Here is a 25,490-nt window from a genome sequence, read left to right as displayed (position 1 = left end):
TTACAGTAAATACATTTTATTAACGGCGGAATGCACTACTTACACATTCTCAAGAGCCCTGTAATTCGTGCTATATATAAGAAAACCTTAAACTATCACACGCATTGAATTTTATTTTGTGACTGTACTGGTAAGGATTGGGATGCATGAATGCTTAGGGTACCTTGCCGTTTTTTTCATTTGAGAAAGATGGTTCATGCTTGTTCTAGATAATTTTAAAAAATAGTGAAGTTCCTTGTTGTTGCAAGCTTTAACATTTAAAAGATCTAGTAGATTATCTTCTCATATGTTTCCAATGGAGAGTTGGGTCAATTCCTTAAATCTGATGGATATTGTTCTTGATTCTGGATTAGCAGAATATGAGAGAACTGGTAGCTGGAACAGGATGAGTGAAAAGGGTCGGAGTTACTCATATTGGAGATTTTTACATCTCGGGTGAAGTTTCCATAGAAAATATCTGCCTTTTTTTATAAAACAACAAAAAATCTCAAACACCAGAAGTTACACTTCCATTATTCATGGTTTTTTATTTCTGAAAAGCTAATTCATTTTTATGCCTGTGTACTCATTCTTTAATGTCACATTTATTTATACATACACCCACATAGAGAGTAAAAAGCATTGCAGACTAGTTTCATTTATGGAGGGAGCTCTGCAATTCAGTTGTCTCTGATTATTCACTGAAACACTTGATGTGTTCTGTTTATAGAAAAAGCTACAACTGAGTTTTTTCCTTGGCACTGTTTCCCTGCAGAGCTGCTTTAGCTCTTGCAGTACGTACATACATACATACATACACACACATATATATATATATATAAAAACTACAGTTTTGAAGTATTCTCAGCAGTAGCATGATAAATAGATCAGCAGAAAATATAGGTGCAAGTTGTTAAAATGAATATGGAATTGGCAAACAAAAAAAATACAGAAAGGGCGAGCAGCACAGTAAATCTAACAACACAACTTCAGACATCCTGAAACTTGAATCCTGCGTGAAATCTGTAAGAATTGTCAAGAACAGTTGTATTTTGGTATTCCCAAGACCTCTGACTTGGGTTGGATAGCTGTCAAAGTTCAGTTATGTCAGAAGGAGAATTTGCTGGGCATAGTATTTACAAACCCTTTGGTTTCATGCATTCTGAGGTAAGCATTGCTGTTAGAAATAACGTGTTAACATTCTCCCCTCAATCTATTTTTAAAATGCAGAAGTAACATAATGGCACAGACTGCAATTTCACAGAGATGGAAAAGAGGTTACTTTGTTGTTTCTCATATAGTCAGAAAATTTGCTAATATGGGCTTGATTTGAGGAGGGTTTTATTTTCTGCATAATGGGTAAAGTCACTAGGTGTAGACTGATTAGAACTCTTCCTTTGTCAGGTACTATATTTCTCTCTGTGTTTAATAGATGTAAGTATATTTGCATAGAACAAATCAGGAAATTGCTATTCTAACATTTATGTGTCATAAGACAGTGTAGGACTGGTAGGTTAAAAAACCAAGCCCCAAACTAGCCTTAGAGAGCTACACTTTCTTTCATTTCTCCTACTAAGAGCTATTTTAAGAAAACTTCGGATAGATTCTGTGGCAAGTGCTGCTGAGATGGGTGCAAAGCAGCAATTTAGTGGATCCTTCGTAGTTCTGATGAGTTTGCATTGCTGCTGCCTCTGGAGGAAATCAGTGGAAGCAATTCTAGAATAAACTAGAATAAATTCTAATTTTGTGTAAGGACTTACTAGTTCGTTATCATGCTTAAGTGTTCTGTATTTTGTAAATTTATAATTCAAATTCAGATATCATGTTTAAAAATAATTTCACCCCCAGTACAGTACTGAAAAAGCACTTTTTTTTGTGCTGCATTACTGTCTGTTTACTCTGGCAGCTCTATTTTTATATATAAATTTTTATGCAAGAAACCTGCTCCTGAAGACTTTATGGTCCAGTATTCTTGAATGTGCTGTGTCAAACCCCATTAAAATTTTAAAGCCACCTAAAGGAAGTGCCTGTAAAGATATATTAGTTCAGAATCATGATTTTAAGTTGAAAAAATGTGAGGAAGTCAGTTAATAAATTTCTATTGAGCAATTCCACAATCATTAAAATAAAAAAAAAATAATGTTTGGATTGTTTTTCATACTGGGACAATGAAATCGGGTGTATCTAAATCAAATTTATGTTCAGTGATTTTGATACCCGAGTAAGACCTGGTTTCTTTTTGAGTAACCTTAATTGATACCAGTCTGTCTCTGTAGACAAAATATTTGTTGAGAGAAGGTGATATAAAGATTTTTTTTTAAAAATTTTTTTTCTGCAAACTCACAGCCAGCAAGGAAGCTGAGGGACATGAAAACAGGCATTTTCTATCTCTCTGAAATGAGGAGCTGTTAGCTTGAGAGAGACTGTGCTGAAGTTCTCCCTGGGCAGGGTGGGTTTCATGTGTAGAGGAAACCTCTGCCTGAGGTGGCCATGGCTCTGTGTGGGGCTGCTTCTGATACAAGTGGTCAGTGTCACCTGAATCCTCCGCTTTGCTCTCTCAGCGCTGTTTCGGGAGCTGAGGCACATGTTGTTTCGGTAGGCGGCACACCCTTTGCTGTCTCTGGGGGCTGTTTTTCTTAGAAAGTGTTGGATTTTGCTCTTTTGCTTTCATTTACCTGTTTTGCCTTGCTCCGTAGTCCTGTATTTGCAATGGGCCCAAGGCTTTTTATCATTGGAGAAATTAATTAGATTGATTAGAAGGATGCTGTGTCATTGTTAAGGAATTCAGAATGTTAGCAAAAAAATAGTTGCCATTCTGAAGATGAACATTAATTCCGTGTATCCAGTGCTTGTTTTATGCTGCGATAGCATCTGAGCATGTGTTGATCACTTCAATTAACTTAGAGTAAAGAAAATTTGAATTCAAGCTCCATATGCAGTATCATAAAAATAATCCTATAGCACTAGAACGTAAATTGTCATATGTTGATTATTTTACATATGCAGAATTACCGCCTTTCTTGGAGTTCCTAGTGTGACAGTGCTCCCTTGAGTATCTTTCTCTTGCCATGTAGCTCTCTAGGGTTACTGTACGTTCAAGTGTGGTTCTATCAGCATATGCAGTTTCAAGTATTGTGTTCTTATTTTGCAGGTTATACCTGATCAATTCTCCTGTGGTAAGAGCAGAAAATCTGCGATTTAAGGAGGAAGGAGTAAGGGATATACTGAAGGATGTTTTCCTGCCCTGGTACAATGCCTATCGCTTTCTTGTTCAGAATGTTCAGGTTCTGCAACACAAGGTACAGATCTCTTGAGCACGGAAAACAAAGTGGGAAGGGGCTTTGTACTTTTTCTGCTGTTTGAGTGAATTAGCATTGTAGAGAAATTTAGATTGAAAGGAAGGTCTGGACTCAGACTCTGGAGATCACCTGATCATTACCTCCTTGTTCAGAACAAGGCTGACTTCAAAGTTAGATCGGGTTGTAAGTACTTGCTGTTAATTTCTGTGTTATTTGCTGTTTGCACCATGTTTTATAAAGCTATAATCATCCTGCATCTTTCTCCATCAAGCTTATTATATAGAAAGGAGGAGTGGAACGTAGGGGAGTGTCAAGCTGTAACAGCTATTATTTTTCAGATTAGGGTGCTCTTGATTCCATGTATTTTAATTTTTTTTGAGATAAATGTGATGCTATTGCATTCATACACCTGAAATTAGAGAAGATAGAGACTTTGTGTTTGTGGCATACTGAGCAATTACCTGCTGCTGGTCACCTTGGTGGGAACACTGGTTAAAAGCCAGCTACCACCTGCTTGAGGAAATCCTTCTTAAATGTCCATACTTTTGTTGCCTTTCTAGTAACTGTCGTATCGGTGTTTGCGTAGTAGCTCTCACTGATGCTGCCTCCGGCGCTGCTGCTGCTTCTGTACCCTTGCCTGCGTCATGCAGTCAGGCCCGGCTGTGGGGCAGGCAGCGTGCTGTCAGAGCACGGCGGCTGGATTCTCTGGACTCTGCACCAGGAACATTGCTTAGTAGCATGCAGATTTCACACAAGTAAAACTGCAAATAAGTACTGAAAAGAAAGTTACTCTCTAGCGACTGCTGTGACAATTTCTTGAGCTACCTCATTTAGTGTAACTTTAATTATGAATCTGCATAAAAATGTTTAACTTGGGAATACTCAATACTGAATACATTAGCCACAGCAAGAAGGTTGCCTTCTGTAACATGACAGTGAATTTTTTAAAAGTTAAATTTAAATTTAAATGAAATGGAATGGAAAGAAAGGTAAATCATCCTAAAAGCAATAATGCTTTAGACTTGTAGATTGCATTTGAAGTCTACTAAAAATGCTAGATGAGTGACGTGAGTTTCTACACTTTCAGAACAAAAGCAAGATGAAAATTTCTTTCTTATAGTAATTTTTCTTTTACATTTAAGATTTTATGTGTACATTGTATAGTTTCTGTTGAAACTAATTTTAATCTTTTGGCTGAGATTAATGGTAGAAGGTTACCACTTGTTAGTGCAGACTTTTATGGGTGAGTGGGAACTGAGTGAAAAACTTCCAACCTTGTACCATACATGAAGGTACAGGAGCAGCCTATTCACTGTGGAGAGCTGCCATTTGAAGCAATGTGGGCAGCTGACTTCAGTCAGTAAATACCTCACTTAAATAAATGGCTTTATCTCTTTAACAGCCCTTTTTCAGGAGAAAGTCTGGTAACTTCAGATCCCAATATTTAACAAATCTTTTTATAGGCTCCCCAGGCAGCATTCATGAGACAGACTTACGCATTGCCCCAAAACACATGTCAATTTTTCCTGTTGGACCTTTGAATTAACTAAAGTGTGCTTTGCATCTTTTTGCTGTGATCCCATTAAGTCTTGCAAGATCAGCCAAATTGGGGATGGAAGACCCCAGTGGAAAATGCAGGTGCTTAAGCAGTTAGTTTTGGTAATTCAGCAGATGTAATTTTTCATTTTAAAGAGATAGTGAAACCGTTCCTGTGCACCATATTAAGCAAAAGAACGTGCTATTGGAGGTGATAGTGCCTAAATTAGATTTCAGGCACAGGCTTAAACAACTTTTTCACTGTATTCTGCCTCCTGCAAGAGAGAAGCTACAATCCCAGTGAAGTCTAATAATAATAATAATTTTATGTTTACTCTAATTACCATGGTAATTGTACTTGGTTAAATGATTGCTGACCTCACACTAGGATTGCTGCACTTCTGGGTGTGCAGATGCAGTTCATCCCCAAGAATCTTCTCATTTATACTGTATAAGTGGATGCATAATTACTGAGTTGAATAATCCAGACAGATTTTTTCATATGGGCTCTGAGGGAAGGGAAAGTCCAAAGACTCTTAAAAGTGAGTGTGAAGTACTGTTTGTAAATCTGACACACGCACTGCCAACCCCCCAAAACGAAATAAAACGAAACAACCCACAACTGTTTTGAACCAGTCCTAAAAATGTTCCTGTGGAAGAGTCAGACTGTCAGCATCAACAAGCGTGCTTACTTGTGATCCTGCTTACAGTGCCCTACAGAATTGGCAAAGTGTTAAGAAATTTCTCAGATGGGTGCAGACATCAGTATTCTGCAACAAAATGCACTATATGCATGCCAGATGCCTAAAAAATCCACCTGTTATTTTCAGGTTGTTACATTCTTCTATGTTTTGATCTGTTGAAATTGCCATACGCTCTCAAAAAGATAATTACGTTGTTTATATGTCCTTTCCCCAAATAGAATTCTTCTTCATAGTACATTTCTTGTAAATGCTTCAGATTCTCCTAGATGGAGTTAATGTAAGTTCTAGCGTGTCTGGGAGCTGTGACTTACACTGCAAGCGGGGAAAGAACGACCGCATACCGTTGTGTGCTGTACTACTTGTTATCTGGTTTGACAGATCCAAATAACTGGCCTCTTTTGTAGTTGGAGGTACGGTGTGGTGAAATCAGCAGCAGTGGGAGTCTGGCTTTCTTTAGCTCTTTCTCTTACATACGCTTTTCTGGAATTTCATGTTCTCTCAAACCAGTGTAACACGGCAAAGGTGACAAAATATTAGTAGTTGGCAGATGGCTTGATTTAAAGGTTTAAATATATATCCCCTTATGACCTGAAAATGTGTTTTGTGTTTTTATGTTGACAATAGGATGAGGGAAGAGAATTCCTTTACAATGAGAGCACAGTCAAGGAGAGCAATAACATCATGGATAAATGGATTCTTTCTTTCACCCAATCACTCATTCAGTTCTTCAAAGCTGAAATGGCAGGTATGCACATTCAGTTGGGGTTGTGTGCAGGTGTTTAATTTTTGCTTAGAGAATTAGCCATTTCTGGGTTGCACTGAGACTTACAGTTCAGATAAAAGGAAGGAAATCTTTAACCAACTACCACAATACATGGAATGATGCTTTTATGGGTGCTGATACAGATATTGCTATGCTTGTTCATGAGATTTCAAAAAGTGACGAGGCTTTTTTTGACATGGCTAATCCTCTGAGCTCAGTGATGTAGCTCGTTGCTGTAAACATCTTCTGCAGTGCTTGGAGCAATTAGTAATATTGTGATAGTAACTGAAAGACAGCAATGAAAAGGAAGCCAAACAGAATTGAGAGAAGATGTAAATAAAAGGATAAAACAGGCAGTACTCAAGTCAGCTAAGTAAAATAATTTTGAGAGGTACAGAAGCATAAATTTTCCCCTGCATAGCTCTATAGAGAGGGTTTTGTTGTAGTCATACTGGGAGTGCATGCAGCAGGGCCAGCTAGCGTTAGGATATTGCACAGCTTTAAGAAGATACTCTCGTGGTTTTTCTTCCTACATGTTGTCTTCTTCATCGTCTCATACCTCTCAAGGCTCACATTATATTATGACAATAGTAACTGCAAAGAGAAGTTGCTGAAGTGGTTGGTCTGATCCAGTAAGCTTACAAACTTGCAGATAAAGTCACGACGGGATATGAAGAGTTTTTGGTGCCTTGAAGGGCACTAGAAGCCTAGATATTAGGAAGCAGGTGGCTTTTGCCATTGTAATTCCTGTTGTATGAATAAACAAACGACTCCTCTATGCCCGAGATCTTATGTTGCCCTTGGAAGAGTTTTTGGAAGCCTTCACAGGTGTGCTTGGGCCAGGGGAAGGAAGGTATTACTGGGATAACAGATAATGAGGAAACAGGTAAATGCCAGATCTCGGTTTATGAGGACATGGGACCATCCTCCTCTACTTCAGTCATCTCTTGCACTCGCCTCTCTTAGACTTAGCACCATGTCCACTCTCGCCAAGACCAGTAAGATGAGTTTATCTTGCTATGGTAGATCAAGCGAGTAATTTTGGTAATAACAAAATTTGGGAGAGGTCATCTAATAACGTTTCATTAAAGGAAGAAAGAATCCTCAAGCTACCAAAACCAGGAGTATGATAAAAGCTGCCTGTGGACAAATACGTGTCTTCTTCCTGAAAGTCTTATCCTTGAAATATGATGGTGACGTGTGTTGAGTTTCATGTGTTGCCAATGAGAAATATATAGAGCCGATGGAAGTTTACATGCTGCATGTGAAGAGGAAAATACTTTTTCATGTGTTGCCAATGAGAAATATATAGAGCTGATGGAAGTTTACATGCTGCCTGTGAAGAGGAGAGACAGTGGGGAAATCATATGTGAATGTGTGCCTGGGATTTTGGATTAGTGGATGGTTTACACAGAAATAGTATTTACAGGAAGATGAGCATGGCAGTAGAAACTTGAATTTTCTGCTCTGCGTTTCTAAGAGGAAGATGAAACCAATAAAAAGAGATGTTTAAAAATGAGAAGGTCCTTCCAAGCAGGAGAAGAAAATGCCTGTTGCAAAATGACAATGTAAAGACTGTAGTGTTGATATTAAATGCTACTGTCTTTTATTAGATGAAGATAACATGATGTGCTCACTCCTCAAATGAGTGACACTTCTCATTTGGAAGTGGTTTTTCAATTCCTTCTTCTACACAAAATCTGAATTCAGTCGGGCAGATATTAATGAGACGCAGTAAATTTGTGTACTGTGATATGATACTCTTGTGCTAATATTTTTTAAAAAATGGTTTGGTGTTTTAAAAAGATTTTTCTACTTCATGTGACTAAGTAGGGAAAATGTCGGAATGGCAAGGGAAGATTCTAATGGTGACTGATAACCTTAACACTACACAAGCTTCAATTTAGAACCCAACATTTTATAAATAATAATAAGGAAAAATTAATAAATGAATGCAGAAGCTGTTACAGATGTGGCATGACGTGAGCAAAAATAAATGATTGTGTTCAGCAGCTAGTATCATAGGGCTGTTGTCTTCAAGATGTGTTAAAAAACAATTTGTCATCCCTGCTGTGTCTAAACCATAGCTGAGGCAGTGGCGCTGAGGTGAGGTTTGGGCACTGCCTGTGAAGAACTGGCACCGCCTGCCATGTGATGTGCTGTTCCTGCAACTGTGTGTGAGAATACATGGGCTTGAAACTCTAAATGGCAAGGAGACATGGCTAGCCAGAAAAATGTTGCAGTTACACTGGATTAAATGGCAGAAGCTTATTTTATAGTGGAGCTAAATTTTATACCAATTGCCTGCCTCTAGAAAAATGTCACAATTAAGTAAAACTTATGATAATTCTGCCCCAGTTTCTATGAGTAGCGTGAATTGCTAGCAGTATTTCAGCCTAAATGGAGTCGCCGTCAGTTTAACGTTGACCTTACGTGAACAGGCTGAGGGTTGGAAGGAGAACGTACCTGTGCACCCTCCAACGCTGGGAAGCCTTAGGGAGCCTAGGAAAACTTCAGCAAGGTGGCACAACCCCCTGCTCATCCTGGCCTGGGGAGGGATTTTGAGTTCCTAGAACATGTGCCAGTGGAGGAAAGGAGACAACACGTATTGGAAGGCAACATAATTTCGATTAGTCGTGGAAAGCTGGTAAAAGCTAAGTGTGGTGAAACCATATATGCGTGTGTTTGTAAGAGGGTTTTTGCTGTTGCGTGTTATCTCTGGTTTAATAAGTGCCCAAAACTGGAGCTGTAGCCGTGCTTTCTTCAGGAGTGCTGCAAGCTGGGTAGGTGTGTGCCGGTAACCCCTTCAGCAGCAGCAGGTGTACGCACTTCAATAATAACGTGCTTATCCGAATGAATTATTAGCGATTGAACAGTAGTGTAGTTTCTCTGCCTGACCTCATCCTTTACCATGAAAACTTCTGGGATTTGGGGCCTTTGATAAATAAGGTGATTGGTAAGATATTGGGAGGGTAATATGGAAAGTAATAGGACAAACAATCCCTTCAAGGTTTAAGGAGGGTTAAAATTCTGTATTTAAAACCAGTGGGGCTTACTATGCTTTTTTTTCTGCTTAAGGGCCCAATACAAGAAATTATTTTACAAACCAACTTTTCTTCTGATGATCAAAAATGGAAGAAGTGTGCGTGTATGTCTGTGCCTGTGTGCACACACATATTCTGATATAAGTGCATGCCTTTTTCTTGAGTCATGAAAACGTAGGATTTCACAATTTGGTTTATGAACTGGGATTACAGCTGTTTAGCAGAGAAATATGTGTTTCCAGGCCAGCTTGAACCTCTTGTTAAAGATATATTATCTCTAAAGGGTCGATTTTTTGAGGTTCTTTGTTTTTAACCAGGCTTTTAACTAGATAACACATAATTACAAGAGAGATGGGAATTCTTTAGGAATACAAATTCCCACATAAATGATGCTTTCCCCACTGTGGCATGAGTCTTCTGAGCATTTCCTTTTAAGGTTTAGTACTCTGCCTTTAAAAACACTTCCATTTTAGAAAAAGCAGTGAAAAGCGTGGTGGAGCTTTTAAAGCAAGGATCCATTTTATTCAGTAGCTGCTTGATTAACAGAAGTGATTCAGAATAGAAATCAAAAAGCGCTTTGCATTTAGAAAAGTTACATACAAGATTCTCCTTGGAAAACTAAGTCCTATTTAAGGTCTATCCCCCCACCCCTCCCAATTCTCTGATGAACAGCTGAAATTCCCAGTTGCATAGTGATGCTTGTGATGACCTTCTTTTTCGTGTTGGCAGTCCTCCATGCTTTTAAGTTACACAGAACTTGAAAATGTAGCTATGTTTATCTTCTTACCTCGTCAGGCTTGCTGTTGCTTTATATTCTTTTAGCCTACTGTGTTACTTGGAAAAATAATTAAAAATGGTGAGTAATTTAGGGAGAACTGATTGAAATAAGTACCTCATTTTGAATCTGGCCAACAGAAAAGCAAATATTAGCAGTAATCAAAAAAATTTTATTATGTGATTTTTACAGTAATTTCTGTTAAACTTGTAGTGACTCGGCTGTATTTACCTCGTGCAAATCTAGGATTTGCCAAATCCTTTGCGATTAATAGTCTCTTATCCACTATCCTCTTTACGAGTCAGATAAAAGCATAAGGCTTCCATAATGCGTGTTTGTGTAGGATTAGGGAAGCAATTTGGTGCTAGATGTGTTTGTCTTGAAGCACGAGAATCAATGACGTGCAATTTCAAAATATGGTTTTAACATAATAGTGTGTCTAATCACTTTTCTCATCATACTAACATATGTGCTTCTGCTCAAGTGTTCTGTTTGACACCAGGGCCACAGAGGATAATGTGTTTCTTTAAGCACGGAGCTTGATGCAGAGGGCAAATATGAACTACAGTAAACATTTTTCCTTCTAGCTTACAGGCTGTACACCGTAGTCCCTCGATTAGTGAAGTTTGTTGATATTTTGACCAACTGGTATGTTAGAATGAATCGCAGAAGACTAAAGGTAGGTAGCTACCTCTGCAGTCTGGTGCTGTAAGCAAGATCCTAATAGTCAATGTTAGTTTAATGCATAGCAGCTTCATGGCGTTACATGAAATCTTTATGCTGCATATTGAATTCTGTCAGTTTGTACCTGATGGTGGGAATGGGAAGTTAACATTTTTTCCTTCCTTCTCTTTGCTTTATGAGGAAAACCAGCCAAACAAAATGCCCAGTAATTCTCTTTTATCTGCTGCATGGGATTGAGCAAAATAAACTGGTTTTCCAAACTGTATTCATTGCATTAACATGAAAAATAGTGGAAGTTTATTGAAGTGCACTTACTGATCCTAAAACTGCAGTTTGTTGTTTTTTTTTTATTGGTGAATTCTTCAAATAGGGTGAGAATGGGACTGAAGACTGCATTATGGCCTTGGAAACCTTGTTCAGTGTTTTGTTCTCCATGTGCAGACTCATGGTAAGGGAGTTACAGCCCACTAGAACTATTTGACATATTCAATTCAGCTAATCTGAAAGCGTTCATTCTTGGTCCCTAAGTTGGCCGTAGAAACTAGTGGTACAGGGAGAGAAGAAATACACTGCTACTGGTTTGTGTAGCACAGTTCATCATCTGTCTCCCCGTTTTACTTGAGTATCTGCCCCCTGGTACTGTACAGAAGGCAAATATCACCCGACTGATAAAGAGACATTATGATTTCTTACCTGGTGCCCAAAAGTATCATGTAGATGGGAGGTAACTAAGTAGCGGTGATTTTATAGATTTCTTACCTGGTGCCCAAAAGTATCATGTAAATGGGAGGTAACTAAGTAGCAGTGATTTTATAATTTATTTCAGTCTGTATTTTTAATAACATCACAGTCCTGCATGGAAGACGCTACGTAAGCATTGCATTGCTGAACTGTCCTTAAGCGATTCTTAAGTGTTATGTAAGCATTGCATTGCTGAACTGTCCTTAAGCAATTCTTAAGTATTACTGATTCATAATGTACAACCAATAAAGGAAAAATGATGATCGAATGCAACGTTACAGGCACCTTATACTCCATTTATCACTGAGCTGATGTACCAGAATCTGAAGACACTTATTGATCCGGCCTCAGTTCAGGAAAAGAATACTGAAAGCATCCACTACCTCATGCTTCCCCAAGTGAGGTAAGAGACTACTGCTGTGTGACAAATCGGGGATTTTGATTTGGTTGGGCTTGGTTGGATTGTTGGTGTGGGGTTGGGATTGCTTTGGGTTTTTTTGTTGGTTGGTTTGCTCTCCCCAAGTGAGGTAAGAGACTACTGCTGTGTGACAAATCGAGGATTTTGGTATGGTTGGGCTTGGTTGGATTGTTGGTGTGGTGTTGGGATTGGTTTGGGGTTTTTTGTTGGTTGGTTTGCTTGTTTTTCACAGAACAATACTCCTTCACTTACTTGTGTTTAAGACTGTTCTACCAAACAAGAAAATAAGCTACTTCAATAATATGAAAGGTAAGAGACTACTGCTGTGTGACAAATCGAGGATTTTGGTATGGTTGGGCTTGGTTGGATTGTTGGTGTGGTGTTGGGATTGGTTTGGGGTTTTTTGTTGGTTGGTTTGCTTGTTTTTCACAGAACAATACTCCTTCACTTACTTGTGTTTAAGACTGTTCTACCAAACAAGAAAATAAGCTACTTCAATAATATGAATATTCTTTTGCCTCGGGGAAAAAAATTAGGATGGTAGTTAACACATTCAGTTCTATAAGCAAAAAATGCTTTAAGCTTCAATTAAACTCTAGTCTCTGCTGTAGAACATTTCACTAGCAGTACATTTCACGTGCCTCTTGATTTTAGCTGAGAGTTCTCTTTTCCCTGCACATTTAGGCAGTAGGTTTGTGCTAGGTTAAAGGATCATAGATAGGAAGGACAACAATCAGGAGGAATGTGTGTTCCCAGCTCTTTTATGGTGGGCAAGGAATATCCTTTTTACTCTTGAAAATATGTGCTGACTAGAAGCTATAATTTGTACCTACCGAGGGCCCCAAAGGGTTATAAAACGTTCTTGTGGGCCCTACATTTGCATGAACGTGTGCACCCGCCCATGTCTAGGCGTTCTGAGTGAATGCTGATGCCAGATCCCATGTGGATTGTTGTTATTGTTTTGTGCGGACCACATACGGAGGCAGCAAAGAGGGTTCTTTTGGCTTCAGATCAAGAATTTACACCATTGTCCAGGGCTTGCTGGTTCCTTGTAAGGGGATGCATCGTATGAGAGGGAGCTTTCAGACGGATGGATTCTCTGGGTGCTGATGGGTGAGGGTTTAAGTGCGAGCTTTTCTCAAAAAGGTTTGAATCCACAGTAGCTGTGCTGGACAAACCCTCTGGGTTATCCATAGGATCAGCTCAGCATGGGTAGAACCTGACAACTGAGGTTGGATTGGTTTTGGTTCTTTTTATCCAGCTGAAGGATAATCCCTTGCTCATCAGTGCAGGGTGCTTGCTGTGTTAGTGGATTAAGTTAGTTCCTGCGTTGCCGTCTGCTGTTAGTCACAATGTAGGAGCAGCAAACTTTCCTTTTGCACTGTAGCTCAGTTTGAAAATCTTCAAGGACAAGGGAGCTGACCTTGATACTTTAGGTGCTAGTTTAAAAATGTAAACCTTTTAGTAAGCGTGTTACCTTTATGGATCCATTGAGGAAGTGTATGTTCTTTGTGATGTAGTGAGGGTTACTGCAACAAGGAGTTTGAGATTGATGTTATGATGGTGCTGATTTTCTGTTCCCTGGGAAAGTGCTGTCAAGAATACGCAATCAAAGAATGCAGAACTCATCAGTGAGCTATCAGCAATGGTTTTAATGGTTTTGGTAGGGTGGAGTTGTGGAAGGATAGGGAGCTATTTGCAGGAACTTGGTTCAGGCGTGGGCTTAGCATGAGTGCTTAAAAGTAGCTTTGTCATTTCTTATTCCTGTTAGTACTGACTTACTGCTGCATCATGCAAACAGACGATGCTTTTGAGTGGCTTGCATGGCTTTCCTCTTTGTCTTGTACTGGGGTTTTTGTCTGCTCCTAGTTAGTGTAATTTACAGGATCCACTACGTATCAGTTCTTCCCTTTGTCAGATAAGAGACACGTGTTCAGAACTAAATTATTGTTGAAGTTTCACCTTGAACTATTTTTCTAACAGTTGTGCAAGGACGATATTGTCAGCTAATAAAAAGAGACTTGATGCAGTTACAGGAAATACTACTTTAACAATATGATGAATGTGTCCAGGGGAAGCGAAGGGACTTGGTCACTTCCACAGGTGACCTTGACTCAACACCCCTGTTACAGGTCCCACTGAGCATTACTTGGTGGTTGTGTCTGAACAGATTGGTTGCATTAAATGTTGTGGATGTGCATGTGTCGGCTTATTCAAAATAAAACCCCAAAACAAGCCAACCCCCCAAAGAAAAGCAACATCTCCCCCCCAACCCTGAATTGCCTCACAGTGGAAGGGTGTTAAAATTATGAAGCCAGGAAGGATGACTAGGCTGCCAAAAACATCAAACCTAAAATATTTGGAATTCCTGGGAAATAGTGTAAATGGAGACCCAGTGAGCTGGTTGCATTAGAGGGATTTTGTTGTCATTATAAGTATCGGATTTATCTTTTTGTATTTTCTTATATTATGAATGTTATTCTTACTTTTTATTGGATGTTAATAGAATAGGTAGTATGACTTAATTGACCATCTCCATCTTGTGAGAGATGCTAACAAAAGATGATTTTAAAATAGCTCTGTTTTTTGTTTTCATCTTCTTCTCCAAGAAGAGAGAAGAATCTGTTCGTTTTTCAGATAGCCCCAAACAGGCCTAAAGGAGTCTCTTGGAGTGAATTTCAGAGAAGGGGTAAAATGTTTTCAGTCTGCTCAAAGAGATACAATGAAAATGAAGCAATGTAATGTTTCTTTTTTTAATCTAGGGAGAATCTCATCGACAAAAAAATTGAAAGTGCCGTTTCTTGTTTGCAGTCCGTTATTGAACTTGGACGAGTAATCAGAGACAGAAAAACCATTCCAGTAAAGGTTAGAACTCGTAACATCTCTTATCAATACCTTGGGAATGTGCAGCAACTTTTTAACTTTGGGATAAGCCTGGGGAAATTGAATAATTAAGTTTGGAATAGCAAGCGGAGTTCAACAATAAAACACTTCAGATGATAAATAATAATTTCTGAAGTTATTGTCTTTGTTTATTTTCACTTGGAAGGACAAAAGTTTCTGTTTGTTTTTTCTTCTCAGTATCCTTTGAAAGAAGTAGTTGTTATCCATCAGGATCCAGAGGCTCTGGAAAACATCAGAGCTTTAGAGAAGTATGTACTTGAGGTAAGCACATTGCGAATACTGGACTGTGTATGTCAGTTACCTACACAAACAAAACCCTAACTTTCTCTGCTGAAGATATTAATAACTCATTAAAATTAAGTTAAAGGAAAATTGTTATGAAAGGGGGTATCAATGGGTGCTGTCTACAGAAATGAAGGTAAATGGCTGATGATCATTAGCTTCACTTAATCACTCAAACTGACCACATAGGACTAAGAGGCCATTAGAGACATTCTTTTTCTTGATCAGTGAAAGGAAAAACCGTTTTCTGTATGAAAATAAGACAATAGTCAACTACATGTTGTCAGAGAGACAGATTGCAAAATTTGCAGTCTCCTTCAGTTAGAACAGTTCATTAAAAACAATTTGATGGTAAGTGAAAGCATTTAAGGAGAGGAGGAGTTCCCTGTGAACGAGAATAGGGGACCCTGTCCAGATTTTTGCAGGTTGTTGTTTAGGGAATAAAATGTCAAATAAATAAGCTGTTAGTCTGTACAATTTCTTACACTCATCTGCTCCTGTACGCCACTGCAATACTCTGCTAATGTGTGTCCATTAGAGAAATGCAGCCTGCCCTACTTCTACATCTTTCTTTGGATAAAAGCCCTGTCATTCAAAAGAAGAGTAACCCTTCTTGGTTTTTTGGAGCTTAACTTTCTGAAATCGGCTGCACTTTTTGCTTTTAGTCAGTCATGTGAAAATCTGTAGTATTTTAAGAAGTGAAATGAAAAGGAGCTTGTTTATAAATAAAACTCATTTATTTATATATTTATACTGCAAATAAATCTGCATTTCAAAAGTTGTAGGGACAGGACAAAGCCTCTGACTTTTTGCTTGCTTAAAAGACTATACAGTGAGCTTTTTTTGGTCTTTACATTCAATTAAATTTCGTTACAAATAGACTGCGTATGGATCTTCTTTCACGTCTATGTTATTATGGGAGAAATTGAACAGTAAGAGGGAATAGTGAGAAGGAAGTGTTTCAGCTACAGTGATGGATTTTGATGAGCCACGGTGGTTTTTTTCAAAAACAAAATAAAAAAAAAAGCTAGTATGCCAGTATGCACTTGAACTGTTTTTTAGGTGTTGGGGCCTTCAAAATTTCTTGCAAACCAATGGTTGTTACTACTTAAATCTGTCATGATCGTGCATTTAATGTCGTGAGCTATTCTATGTGTAATTGCTCGGTGTCAGCAGCCTAGGGGTTTATAATCACTTTGCTGAATAGGGAGTTGGAGGTAATACAAATAAGGTGCAAGACTGGCGGAGGCCTTTCAGAACCACTCCGGAAGGCAGTGAGGGAAGGAGGAGGACTGGTTAAACGATGCTGTTCTTTCTGAGCAGTCTTAATTTCCTCTTGCTGCCATAGTCTTACGCTGGGATAGATGATCAATTTCTACCCAGATGTTCCATTATGTTCCTTGGGGAGATAAGCCAAGACTTCATCTTTGTGACTGTGTGTGTTTTGGGGAGGAAAGCATTGCATTTCAAATGGCAGCACTTTGCTAAGAAAGCAGAATTCTAAAAGCATTCATTTGGTGTTGATATTGGGCAGAATGCATACATTAGACTTGAATATAAATTGGGATTACTTCAGGACAATAATTTCTGTGTATTAATCTGTCTGGAGTTTCTCTTCAGTCCCTCCCTTTGCAGTCGTGTAGTTGTGTGTAGCTCTTAATGAGGCAGAATACATGTCAGCTTTTCCCTTGGATGAACACTGAAGAAGTGGTCTTGCAGAACAGAAACCTAAGGTAGTGGTTCAGATCATCTTCCTGGTTCAAGACCTCCTGATAAAAGCATCGCTGATACAGCGTCAGTGCCTGGTCCTTGTTACAGAGGTTAAGTACAACGTAACACAAAAACTGACAATTCCCCAAAATATCAACTTCCTTAACTCTATTACAAGAGAGTTCATGCAGAAGTGTTACTACAGTTTCCCAGCGCCTGTGAACTGCAAGCTTAGTCTTCTCACATCTTGCACTCTCAAATTTACTTGTTTGAAAAATATTTAAAGGAGCAAAAAGTAGAAAGGGGAAAAAAAGTTGGAACAGTACAATGCAGCTATACATCTGAACAGCTTTTGAAAGACTTCCTTTCCTTCTCATGGTAACTTCGCATCCATAGCCATAGAGCGTGCTTCCATCATCCTCTGAAGTCTGCCCTCTTCCTGTATTTTAAGTGCTTGTAGCATATATTCTAAAAACAGTTAACTATTACAGCTTAATTCTTTATCCTGTTTTACCTCCAGTGTGTTTCCCAGCTTCTGTTATATTAGTGTCCAGCTTCTTTGTGTCCAGGTACATTAATTGGGTGGGAAATATAGGGATTCTCCGCAGTTCAGAGTGGTTCCGTTCCTTCATCTCCATCCACCGTGCTGAAGCCTTGAACCTGACCCTGCAGAGAAACTCTCATTTCTGTCTTCAGGAAATTCTTTCTTCCTTTCAGTACAGTATCTTCAGAGGGCTCTGTAACAGAAGATCCAGTCACATGCTTGCAATGTGTTGGAATTTTTTTTAAGTTCAAGTTGTCATTGTCAAGATCAGCTGCTTTGCCCTGACAAAGAGATCAAAAATCTGCATTTACCCAAGCAAGATCAACTCACCTCATCTGTCTTGGTGAGAGCGGCCATGTCAGTTAAAGAATTCAAGAGGAGGATCTCTTAAACTTCTACTTCTGTATTACGCCAGCAATCCCTTCTTCCCCCAAGCCTAAATATACATCTAAGGAAAGCTTTTAAAATCTTAAGGGGGCAACTTAATAGCACTGGCTAAGGTAGCCCTGGCTCAACACACAAGACTTGTCGATCAATGTTGTATGCTTCCTGCTTTAAGTTACCTTGGGACTCAAATTCTGAAGAACCATGCACTGAAATAATTTTGATTAAAAACTCCTAATTGACTTCCAAGTCAAATTACAATTCCATTTGCTTTTTTGTTTTGATAGCTTATTGATTATTTTCCTTAGGCTTGGCAGTTATGACTCTTCACTTGAGAATTTCTGTTATTATTAATCATTTCACTACCTGGGTCTTTTCAGTAGCAGAATTTTGTGAATTTTAGGTAGGTGTCTATTATATTTTCTTGATCTAAAAACTGGATTTGTGGATTTTACGGAGTCCAGTTTTAAGGGAGATGAGGTTTGCTTACTCAAATTACTTCCAACAAGATAGCTGACAAAATTTGCTGTCAATTTCCCCAGCTAGTAAAAGGGAACAAAGGAACCTAATAATCTGATAAATTATTACAGAATTGGGTTGTACAAAAGTATTCCTTAAATTATATTAATTTCTTACTGTAAACAAGGTATGTCTTATGGGAGGATGAGTTACAACAAACTTAAAACATCTTTACGGAATCTCAAATACAAAGTTCTGCCTATTGTCCTGTGGTTTTTGTGTATCTTAAAATTGAACAAGCTGATGCTCAAGCTTTAATATGTGTTTTGTTGTATTGCACACAGTTGGTGTAGTTGTGTGCTAGGGAGGTTCAGAGCTAGAGGTCAGTGAATACAGGCAGGCTGTGAGCAGTATTACTCAGGCTGTATTCGCAGCTTTGTTCATCAACCTCCTACCAATTCAGAGCTTTAGAACCTTTCGTTATTGCCAGAAGTGTGTTTCTAGTAAATTTGCAGGTGCCAGAGGTAATCTGTAAGAAAAATTACACCATTTAATTTTGTGCAGCTGCTGACAAAAGGATTTCAAAAGTACACTTGTCAATTCTTCAAATATTCCATTCATCACTTTTTCAGAAGTAGCTGTACTCTTTGATCTGCAGTCTTACTCTCTCATCATCAGAACATAGCAAGTCATTTCAATAAATGGATTTTAATATTAGACCTGCACAGAGTATAGAGTTGTCATGCAAAAATGGCCAAGCTCACAAATTGAAATAAATCCAGAAGGCTTTTAGCAACTGAACACAGTTACATTTTATTCATTAGTATTTGAGGTCTTTTACAAGCCTTGCTGAGAACTTCTTTTGCTAAATACTTCCAGTGAAAGGTTTTACATGAATAAATATTTATTCTCTTCACCGTCAAAATCTTATTTACATCGAACCTTTGTGCACCCTTCAACCCCCACTCCTAGGTATAGCTATAATAAACCAGAGAAAATTGAGTTCTCCCTCATCAAATCCCGGCTGTACCTGTATCTTACAACGTTAATGGTGTGACAGTAACGCAGCAGCAGAGGCTGAGGCCGTGAACAGGTATTTTTCTTGTTTAGGACTTTTGGTTAGAGAGCCCAGCCCAGCCAAAGCGCAGCCCTGCATTTCTCTTTCTGTGTTCTGTGAGTTGGGCAAAGCTGGGTTACCAGTTAATCTGATCGTGTCTGGCACACGGCACTGGCGAAAGGCACTTCTATGTGGGAATGCCTGGGTGTACAGATCTTCTGACTGACGGTGGGAAGGACTGGTTGCCTCAGGTTGTGTGTATGAGACTTGAAGGATGTGCTGAGGAGCTTATTGCCATTTACTGAGAAGACAAAATGAAGAACTGTTTTAAGTCAAAGGCAGATATAAACAGACCTTAAATACAGACTTGCTTTCTTTTAAAGAGTTGTTCTGTGGTTTTAATAGATAATGCATACAGGAGGATGGTTTCCTAATCTAAATAATAGAGAAAACTTGCCCTGATGGAGTTGGGCTGTATATAATTCATCTAATCAGGCCCAGTGTCAACTTCTGGTTTATGCTGGTTTTCAGATTATTATTTCTTTTCCCCTACAAGGTTGTCGCTTACCACTTGTGGGCTCATTTCCAACATCACCCGGTTAAAACTGAATTTCTGAAGTATGAAATTTTCATTAGATTTCCTAAAAGATATATTAAATAAAATTAGATTCAGTTGTATTCTTGGCTCCTCATGTCAGTAGGACTTCCTGGGAAATTAGACTCTAGCTCAGAGGCTGTATTTAAACTTGCATCTCAATCTAAATGTTTGGCTACTTGCTAATTGTGTCATGCTGATGCTACTGTTTACTTCTGCCTTTTAAATCACTTGGAGTAGCTTGCTTGCCTAGTGTGCTTGCTGAATCTGTATCACGTTGATGAGATCTCTTAACAACCTTCTAGCAGAGATTTACACACAAAATGCTTAAAGGATGAGGCAACCTGACAGACAAAACCTGCCCAATTATAGTGAAATGTGCTCCAGCTGTGTGCAGGTTTGTATGTGTAGAAGAGTTGCATGTTGGCAATCGAAATTTTCTGGTACGTTGCACCAAGCGCAGAGTCTGAGACTGTGCAAAACTGGAGGCTTAGGTATCAAGTCTTGCCTTGTGTGTGTTTCTTAATAGCTTTACAAAGCAGGGAAAAAACAGACTCTTTAAGACACAAAACACTGGGAGACAGCACTCTTACTTAGAAGCATTTGCTGAGGTATTATTTCTTGGTGTTATTAATGTGTGTGATGCATTTGTTCATCGGACAGAATTAAGTGTAGAGCAGAGAGGTTTGCTGTGTACTTTCAAATTTAGCATAGTAGGATGGTTAGAGTGTGTAAAATAAGATTTGTGGTTTGGTTTTTTTAGTGGTGGTTTTTAATGTGCTTATATGGTGAGGAAAATATTTGTAATTAAGAATGTAAAAAATGGCTTGGTGGTTTAGACTCGTGGCTCGTCTAGCACATCGTGGTGTTTCCTGCAATGGTAGAGCCCACTTGGAGGAAGCACAAACATCTGGCCACTTCCCGCAGGAGAATCCTGTCATAGGCACCATCTGCAGCTACTGTGTTGAAAATACTCAAGGGCACATGCCTATCTGCTCCCTTTAACGTCTTTTCTTGTGCCTACTGTTATGAGCTTAATTCCTTTTTGAATGTGGTGACCCACTCCTGCTTCACCTCCTGTGGCATTAAGTTCTAAGGGTTAACTATGTGTGTATCTCTTTTGAACCAGTCTCCTACTGTTTCCACTACATGCTTACTTACTTGAGGGGTTGTTTGGGGATATGGTGAATAACAGTTTTCCATTCCTCAGCCACTTCTTTCATAATTTTTTAGACCTCAATCATATGCCCCTTCAGCTTTCTTCTCTTGAAAGAGTTCCAGCTTTGGTCTTTCCTCATACAGTAGCAATGCTTCCCCTTAATCAGTTGTTCTGTAAAACTTTCCACAGCAACACTACGTTTCCCTTTGTATCCGGGGACAAAAACTGCTTGCACTACTTACAGAACATGGGCACGCCCAGGTTTCTGTAGTGGTAAAATAATGTCCTTGGTCTGGGGCCCCTTCTGAAGTTCGTGCAAGTTTTATAAGTTTTTTTGGCTGCTCTGGCATTCTGATCTTGTGCTGCAGAGCATAGAAGGAAGTTTTTCTGAGGGAGGTGGTTTTCTGTACAGTAAGGACCTAGAATAAACAGATAAGGAAAGAGACAAAATGAGGCAATAGCATTTGTGCAGTCTAAACCATAAAATTGTTTGCTATAGTTTTCTGGCTAAATGCATACTGAAAGGACTATTTCAGCAAAATTTTTCTTCCTGAGTTTTGCCAGGCTATTTTCTAATGCCGTTGCACACAAAGGTGATAGTTTATGTATATTCGTAATAGTAATCTTTTGGGGCAGTTGTAATGGTAAAGTAAAAAGGCTGCTGAATAAGAGTCTGATCTGAGTTGAGAATAAACAGAGAAATGTCTGCCTAAAGGCTGAAGAGGAAGACAGTATCTTCAGCTGAAGGATAGTTTCAGTATTTGTTGGGTTTGTTTGCTTCTGGCAAATTACTTGGTTCATAGAGACATCCATATATCAAATTTGCAGTGTGAGACTTAAGACTTGCCTAGTACTCTGGCCCCTGGTTTTGCACCCTTCCCATAGCTGTCAGAGGTGGCTGCTCTTCAGGTTCATAGTTCTTTCTCTTGGTGTATTTATGTAGGAACTTAATGTACGCCAAGTGACACTGTCTACTAATAAAGATAAATACGGAATCCGGCTGAGAGCAGAACCTGATCACATGGTGCTTGGGAAGCGTTTGAAAGGTGCGTTTAAGCCCGTCATGGCTGCGATCAAAGAGCTGAAGAGTGAGCAGCTGGAGGAATTCCAGAAGACAGGTACGCAGTGCTACGAACCCCAAAACGATGGCAAAGTTGACAAAAAAAAAAAATTCAAAGTCCTTTGGCTCATCAGAAAAAAATAATGCAGTAATTGCACTTGATTTGTGTGTATTAATCAAGCATTTGCAGGAGCAGTTGCAAAATATCCTTCTGTGAGCTTAGGGAAACTTCCCTGTTGTTATCCCTATTAAATTTTATGTTAGTGAGTAGAGGAGGTAAGTTGTTTTATTTTGCTGGCAATAGATTAGAAGTGGCCATGTATACCAATCCTATGCTGTTCTGTTTAAGTGCTATTGTAAGTCCAAAATGACAGAGTAAGCTGTTCTCTAAGACTAAATCGGATTTGAGGTGAGTATACACGCAGTAGTTTTTATTCTAAAAGCATTGCTTCACTTCCACATCTACAAGCAGCTGTGAATTTTCCAGCTATATCTGTTTAGTTAACTGGTTTAAATACAAATTTTGATTTAGTGGAGTATACAGGTTATTCTTAAGTTTTAGTTCTGTTTTGTTCAGGTGGTACACAAACAGTTGCTAAGCCATCAACATTTGAATGAGTTCTGCTGCCTGTAGAAGTGCTTGTATGAAAAATCAGAAGGGGGGCTAGTCCAGTGTCTCTTACTGTGTGCTCCGCTGCTGTTTAACTGTATTGCAAATATACTGCATTTCATGTAATTGAAGTCTGGTAGTTGTTTAAACCTTTTTGAATTAAAAAAAAAAAAAAGATTCCCTTTTATTCCTGTTTTATGAGATGCTTTCCATCTGCTAATTCTTCAGGTATCATTGTTGTAGAAGGACATGAACTCCATGGGGAAGATCTTCGTCTCATGTATACCTTTGATCAGGTTGCAGGAGGATCTGCCCAGTTTGAGGCGCATTCGGATGCTCAGGTAATTTATTAGTTACTCCTTTTTTTATTAAGGGAAGAATTCCTCTAAAAGTAATACAAAAATGGTTATTTGAAAGCTAGGGTGGCTTTCTTTGTTCAGATAGGCTTCTGGAATTTGTTGAACTATCTGCTCAGTTTTGGAGATCTGTAAGGATTCTCCTCAACATGATGTTTTGTAAGTGAGGAGCTCTATAAAAATGTACCTGAGCTTCTGAGTTGATACTAACTTGTTTCAAGTTTGTCACTGTCCTCTGTGCATTATCTCAGGTTTTAGTTCTGCTAGATGTTACCCCAGACCAGTCCATGGTGGATGAAGGAGTTGCCCGAGAAGTGATTAATCGCATCCAGAAGCTTCGCAAAAAGGTTAGCAAGTAATGATTTGGAAGAAGACGTTTTAATTTACTTTTAAGGAATCTTAGGGCAATATGCAGCAGAAGCTGACCTTTTTAATTAAACATTTTTCCTTGAAACCATTTTCTTACTGAAGTAGAATTTTGCTCTAATTCAGCTTTAATAAGCGTACCATTCCAATTAATTGTTCATTTCCCAGAGTTTGAATCAGTGTGTGAGATGTGACAGAACTAGTGTGAAAACTTAAAAGTCTGGCCAGCACCTTCCAAGACGATACCAAAATGTTCTGTTGGAGTCTGTTGGGTGCTAAGAAAATGTCACTTACGGAACAGTCGCTCAATAAAGACCTGAGGGTTTAAATTCAGGCTAACAGGATCTGTAAATGCTAGTAAAATTGTGCATCGAGGAAAGCTTTTTAATAAATATGGTAGATTTTCAGCTCATTAACAGGGTGAATTGGTAAAAGGATTTGTAAGACATTTTGTACAAGGTGCATTATACGGTCATTATCTTCTGTTCTGTGCTCTTCCAAGAAAAGAAATCTTTTCGGGAAACTTCTGACAAATGTCTGGTAAATACCTTTCTAAGGTATTTTCTTTTAGTTTGTATATGTGAAAGTCATCTTGCTGTTACTAATAGTGCATTTGGTGTACCCTACAGCGAAATCTGGTTCCTACAGATGAAATTACAGTGTACTACAAATCACATCCAGAAGGTGACTACCTGGATACTGTTATTAAGGAACATAAGGATTTCATTTTTGCCACAATAAAGGCTGCCCTGAAGCCTTACCCGGTGCCTACCTCAAAAGAAGTTCTCATCCAGGAAGCAACCCAAGTAAGAAGGAAAAAGCTTTGGCAGCACAGTTGATTTTTTTACCTGCTTTTAACTGAACAAAGTGCTTCAATTACAGAAAAAAAATGCATGTCAGTATTTGTGGGATGCAGTTTCAGGTTTATAAATCTCCAAAATTAGTCTTACTCATTTGAAAAAGAAAATAGATGGGTTCTGTATGTGTAGTATTTTTGAAAATGAAGCCACTTGAGTACCAAAATCAGCATCTTAGGTAGTTGTTTGTGTAAGCTTAATACACACGGTTATTTGTAGTTGGATTAGTGCATTGTTTAGACAGCAAAAACATTGTTGCTCTGATTTCTTTTAAAGTTAATATGCTTTTGTAGTAGAAACATTCTCCTTCGAGGCTGAATTTTGCCTTTTGGCTTAAGATCAACTTCAGTTATTGATGTTTGAGAACGTTTGTTTTTTCTCCCCCGTGTTGCTAAAGTTCAGTCTTCTGTAACAAGGCAGTTTTGCAGATTGATTACTCTTTCAGCAGCAGATTTGAACTATTTCATTTGTTTTGTTTGATTGTTTCCTCTGACATGTTTTGAGAATAATTTTGCCATGTTTTATTCAAACTTACTGCACTCAAAAGGCATTCCTAGCAGAATTGTAGATGAAATATTCTGTAGTTTAAATGTCGTACTAAACCAGAAGGACTAGAACTTAGGATGTATCAAAATTTGATTTACAGGGTGATTTGGGGGTCTGAGAAGAGCTGAAAGGAAAGCTCATGTTTTGTCCATTTTAGTAAGGATATGTATAAAGGAGATGGTTTATACATAGTAATTTCACTTTTAAAGTTGTTCAGATTTGAAACCAAGCTCTTATTTGGCCTTTTTCAAAGCTATTAGTTTAATCTAGTGATAAACACAGGAAAAAACACTACATGGAAGTGGAGAACATTGTGTTTGAGAACTTGGTGAAAATATTTTGCTAATTCTTCAAAGAACTTACTTGATTTGGATTTTCCTAATAGACAGTTTCATGTTGTAAACATCAAATCTGAATTAAAATGTAAAAGCAGCTGGAAAAAAAATGTATAGTGCTGGGAAACACTTGTCTGCCTGCCCCTAAAATTGCCTTCTGTGTGTGATTTAATGTTAGTTGCTGTGTCTTGCCATGAAAGCTTTCATGCCTGTGCAAGTATGGTTCTCCCCCACTATTATGTTCTGTTTTCTGAATCTTAATTTAGCAGATTCTAGTGAAGAGAAACATGGTGGAAAGCTGAAAGATGTGTCTATTGGATTGA

At 38.6% G+C, this 25,490-nt stretch overlaps 1 protein-coding gene across 1 annotated transcript in view; it reads left to right on the top strand.

Annotated features, from left to right (window-relative positions):
• Window positions 1-25,490, top strand: part of IARS (isoleucyl-tRNA synthetase) — a 102,327-nt gene that overhangs the window by 62,767 nt on the left and 14,070 nt on the right. The window contains 11 exon segments of the mRNA XM_009868688.1: window positions 3,131-3,278; window positions 6,143-6,263; window positions 10,688-10,779; window positions 11,155-11,232; window positions 11,807-11,928; window positions 14,706-14,808; window positions 15,025-15,108; window positions 21,981-22,155; window positions 22,936-23,048; window positions 23,315-23,410; window positions 24,059-24,235. Coding sequence (XP_009866990.1) covers window positions 3,131-3,278; window positions 6,143-6,263; window positions 10,688-10,779; window positions 11,155-11,232; window positions 11,807-11,928; window positions 14,706-14,808; window positions 15,025-15,108; window positions 21,981-22,155; window positions 22,936-23,048; window positions 23,315-23,410; window positions 24,059-24,235 — 1,309 coding nt within the window.

The sequence above is a fragment of the Apaloderma vittatum genome, unplaced genomic scaffold (genome assembly GCF_000703405.1).
Source record: "Apaloderma vittatum isolate BGI_N311 unplaced genomic scaffold, ASM70340v1 scaffold6684, whole genome shotgun sequence".
Lineage (NCBI taxonomy): Eukaryota > Metazoa > Chordata > Aves > Trogoniformes > Trogonidae > Apaloderma > Apaloderma vittatum.
This window is presented reverse-complemented; position numbering and strand designations above follow the sequence as displayed.